This window comes from Colias eurytheme, chromosome 15, assembly GCF_061535395.1.
Source record: "Colias eurytheme isolate Ceu_HAF_F1 chromosome 15, ilColEury1 Martin Lab GWU primary, whole genome shotgun sequence".
NCBI lineage: Eukaryota > Metazoa > Arthropoda > Insecta > Lepidoptera > Pieridae > Colias > Colias eurytheme.
The window spans coordinates 4677512-4682468 of record NC_142994.1 but is presented as its reverse complement, the minus strand read 5'-3'; the positions used below and the strand labels follow the sequence as shown (position 1 = coordinate 4682468).

The following is a 4957-nucleotide window of genomic DNA, read 5'->3' as shown; positions in this document are numbered from 1 at the left end:
CGTTTATCTTCTGTTGCTTTTTATAATAAATTTCTTCATAAAATCCGTACTTTTATTTCAACCTCCTTTTAACATCAATTGTGTCCGCCATGCATAACGTCCGATTTATCGGACGGGCTATAATATCTGAACTTTTACATAAACTAAATATTTTATGTAATTTAATCATTAAAGATACTCTAAATGATGATATATTATAGTGATCATAATGAAAAAAGCGCTAATTAACTTTATGCACTAATGGGTTAATAAAAACCGAAGCCTACAAAAATTGGCGCGTAAATCAAATTCAATAAAGTGCGGCACACAATAGTGTGGGACAGAGCATCGGAAAATGACGCCGTCAAACAATGACTACCTGCCAAACGAGCCTATCAACTTTATGTTGCGAACTACATGTTTATTTCATTTGAGAAAAATATTGTCGTGTATTTAATTATAGGAATTCTCTTTGTTCGAAATTCGTGTAACATTTTGTTTCTCAACCAGTTATTTTAATATCTTATATATAAAATTCTCGTGTCACAATGTTAGTCTGCATACTCCTCCGAAACGGGTGGACCGATTCTCATGAAATTTTCTGTGCATGTCGGGTAAGTCTGAGAATCGGCCAACATCTATTTTTCATATGTACCACGGGCGAAGCCGGGGCGGACCGCTAGTTATTTATAACATTACTGTTTCATCGTATGGAATATCAAACGAAAACGAACAGATCTATTTATCCACATCTTGAAGTCTATACGCATTAGCTATTTGCCATAACTACACTGATTGGAATGAGAGTCACCCTTTCACATTAAGAATTCCCGTCTACCTTTCCACGTTCCCGAATTAATCGCCCGAGAGCCTCTGCCTATTAAAGTTTCTTCGCAAGTTGTTTAAGAGGCTCAACTCCCTTAAAACTCTGCAGATAATGTTAAACATTCATTTAAGTGCGCAGGGTCCGCCCAACTTCCGAATCGTCGTATAAATCTTCTAATTCTTCAACCGTTTAATATTCATATCACCTTCGCGTCGTAGCTATACTGTATGATAAAGAAAACTTTCAGTGAACTCGCTAAAATTCCCCTTTGAATCTTTTATTGCTGTAGAGTTAAATGCCTTCATGATCGTCGCTTCGAAGGTAGAAATGTTCATCTTAATGTCATAGTAGACGTGTACTATGTAATAGGTATCAGCTGTCCCCGCGACTTCGACTTCGACTTTAAAATATTTAAAAAAGTTTCGTAAAATCTCTAAACATAAAATAGTCTCCTACAATTTAATCGTATGACGATTTTATTATAATACGTACGTATAATAATTAATTGAAGTGTCGATAAACATGAGGCTACATAATATAGGTAAAGAACGAAAGTCTTTTTGTTTTTATAAGTCATTCACTTTTTTGTCTGTTCACAATATAACTTACCGAAAATTAGAGTTAAAAAATAAAATTATTCTTTACTTTACGATTTAGATCCTCTAAAAAAGAGTCGAAAATATTCGCTAAATGTTTTATGCATTTACCCAATTTCAAAACAGAAAAGACGTGGAGCCGGCATGTAGAATTGCGCCCGCCCAAGTCGTGTTCGCAGTCTTTTAAAATAAACGGCTCTTTTTACATTCTTAGCATATTTTTCAAACGGCGACGGCACTCAGAGCGTATTAATACGCGTCCTTAAACACCCCTACATGAATAATTAGATGTTTTAGGGATTCATCCTCCATCTTATCTGTAAAACACGCGTTTAAATTTGCAAACTCATTCTTTTTGCGTTATAGAGGATAATACGTCTTAGCTCGGTTACGATTCTGATTAATGTCTTCGGCTGGAGTCGCGGCAACTTTGTTAGAGATAGCAGTGAATAAAGAGAAGTGATTCGGCTAATTTGATTTTTATGCCAAGGTATAAAACAAGGATAGGACCTTTAGGATAACCTATCCTATGTCCTTTCTCGGGTATCAAAATATCTCTATACCAAATTTCATGCAAATTGGTTCAGTAGTTAAGGCGTGATTGAGTAACAGGCAGACAGACAGAGTTCCTTTCGCATTTATAATATTAGTATGGATTACATATTACATAAATTAGGAAAGAAGTATTTAATGCAATTTTAAACGTAATTTTCTTAAAAACATTAAAGAGACAATTATATTCTTCTTTCAAAATATATGTTGACAGTTATCGTGTGCCAAAAAAGACATGGTGAATTTTCTGAATAAATTCTGATCCTGAATATAAATATGCGTAAAAGTTTGGTATTCTTATTGTCTGGTAAGATTAAGTTTCTCAATTCATGTCTTATTTTGTTATTACATAAATCACAGATGTGTTTTTAATTTTCAGCATTGTTGGTGCAAAATGTGGTTTCGGAAGGTGAAATTGAAATCAAACGAGGGACATATCCCTATATGGTAATATCACTAATGTCTTTTTGAAAATTAGAGGAAATTATTAAGCATGCTTACAATATGTCTATGTTATTCTAGGCGTTCATATACTATCCGGATGACTCCGTAGTAGACAAGAATGGAGATCGAATTACTCGTGCTGGTATTTTGGTGAAACCAGATTGGTTAATAACATCATCGTTGGAGACCGATGTTCCTCTAGCCTTTCCAAAGAAAACTCTTGTTGCTAGACTTGGAAGTGTGGCTATTGATAAACATTTCACTATTAACGAAGATGAGGATGAACAGGAGTGCGAAGTATTAACAAAAATATTTATACTACTTTTAAATTTTAATTGAATGCTATGCTAAACTCTACTTTATTTACAGGTAATACAGATCATCCGACCCTACAACTTTAGTGCCATTGAATGGTGGTATAGTGACATATCCTTATTAAAAACCCTAGTACCATTTAACATTACTACTTCAGTTGCAATAACGTCAATTTCACCGAAACGGACATTTTCTGAGAAAGAATGTGTTATACTTGTATATGCGGTAAAATCTATTTATTTGAAACAATATTTTATGATATTCAAATCATGTATTTAATATTTAAACTACTTTTTAGAGAAAGAATACAAATATAACGGAAGATAGGTTCCTTATCCAAATTCCTGTTGACATCGTTCCGCCGACATTAGAACATTGTGGAAGTCATTTTCGACAGAGTACGATGATTTGTGCTATGGACATTGACGATAAGAAGAATACGTCCTATGCAACCAATTTCTGTCGTGTAAGTTACATCTTTATTGAAAAAAAAAAATAAGAAAAAGCATTTGGTTGTAAATTTAATCTATTTTCTCTTTAATTTTAGGGTAACAGTGGTGGACCACTTCTATGTGACAGTGATGTATATGGGTTGCAAACGTACAGTGATGGTTGTCAAGAGCCACATCTATATCAACTATTTTCTGGTTGGACTGATTTTATATCATGTGGCATACAAGACATTTGCGGAGAGAAACAATGCGCTAAAGTGTGCACAGTTATAAACAAGGATACTGAAAAATATGCGCAAAACATTGTATCTACTACTTCTGAAAAAGCTAAGTCAGAATCTACTACAGTGTTAGTGACTAGACCGTTCGAAGCGGAAGACAATATTATTATATCGGAAGAAAGTGGTCCTGCCAGGCCCACTGCAACTACTATAAAGGATGACGAGATAACTACTTCAACGCATTCTAGTACTAAAGATTTAACCGTTGAAAGCTCAACTACCTCATCTACATCTGCACCTGATAAGAGCAATGATGATGAAGACGCGAGACGGTCCAATGTGGAAGCTCAGCATGAACCAGTAAAGAAAACTAAAAGTTCATCCACTACTATCATACCATTTTCAGTCTTTCACACTTTGCCGTTCATCTGGACGATAATGACGTTTATTTAAGTTTTCAATATCGATCAATTAATATAATTTTATTTTCAGGAAGTAATGTTTAACTTTTTGTTTGTGAAAGCACATGCATATGGAAAATAAACATATTTTATAATAAATCGATATTTTATTTCACAGGAAATTGTGATAACTATTTCATGGAACCTTAAATGAGTACAATATGTAGGAGTATTTTCTCAATACGGTCTGGAAACTTGATAATGCTATTAGAGCAAACTGCGGAGGCGTTAAGCCTGCAACCTTACTTAATTCTACTTATTCGCAAAACTTTGACGCTACAGCCAGACCGGAACATCTTGCTCCAAATATTACCGCTTGAATTTCCTTGTTCTTAGTTTAAACATATTTTTTAATTGCGATGAAAATAATATTTTTAACTAAAATAGCAATAATCGAAAAATTTCGAATTACATTATTGTAGGTGTCTATAATAACATTGTAACGAATATATAATTTATTTCGTTTTCTTGATTTTATTTTAGATAAATATTTAACCTCATTAAGTACCTCATTAATTATGTCTTATAATTAGACTAGCGACCCGCCCCGGCTTCGCACGGGTGCAATGCTGATACTAAATATACTACAGAAAAACTGTGAGCGTTGTATATAAAAACATAGCGGCCCGCTCCGGCTTCGTACGGGTAAATAATATATAGCCGGACCGCCGCAAACGCTACGTCCCGCAATTTTTAAATCTGTAATATCTTCGAAAATATTCACTTAAATCATACGGTGTATAGGGCCATATAGATCTATATTAAATGAACAATGTATTCAAGGTATGTATTTAATTGGTTAAGGATTAATGCTGTATTGGTTAAAATCGCTTTTAAAATTAGCCATTATTTGTCGTAAAAAGTAAATGACAAAAACAAGTTATTGTGGGTTATCCATTAAGAGATAGACATATACCATCACAGACTTTTCTGTAGACCTTTTCAATGTCTATAATACGTATAATATAATACGTACTATAATACGTGTACATTATTTTGATAAAACTCGTAGGGTTCAGCCTGCGTTTGCAATGTAAGCGGAAAACATGTAATTTTTTACGACATCACATTAGAAACCTCAAAAATAGCAGTACTTCCCCACTATTTAATG

At 33.9% G+C, this 4957-nt stretch overlaps 1 protein-coding gene across 1 annotated transcript; it reads left to right on the top strand.

The window, feature by feature from the left end:
- Positions 1-2229: 2229 nt before the first annotated feature.
- On the top strand, positions 2230-3838 carry LOC149902249 (granzyme D-like). The gene is made up of 6 exons (XM_090109911.1): positions 2230-2260; positions 2333-2400; positions 2476-2694; positions 2767-2937; positions 3011-3178; positions 3260-3838. The coding sequence occupies exons 1-6, from the start codon at positions 2230-2232 to the stop codon at positions 3836-3838; spliced, it is 1236 nt and encodes a 411-aa protein (XP_089966037.1).
- The last annotated feature ends 1119 nt before the right edge of the window (positions 3839-4957 follow it).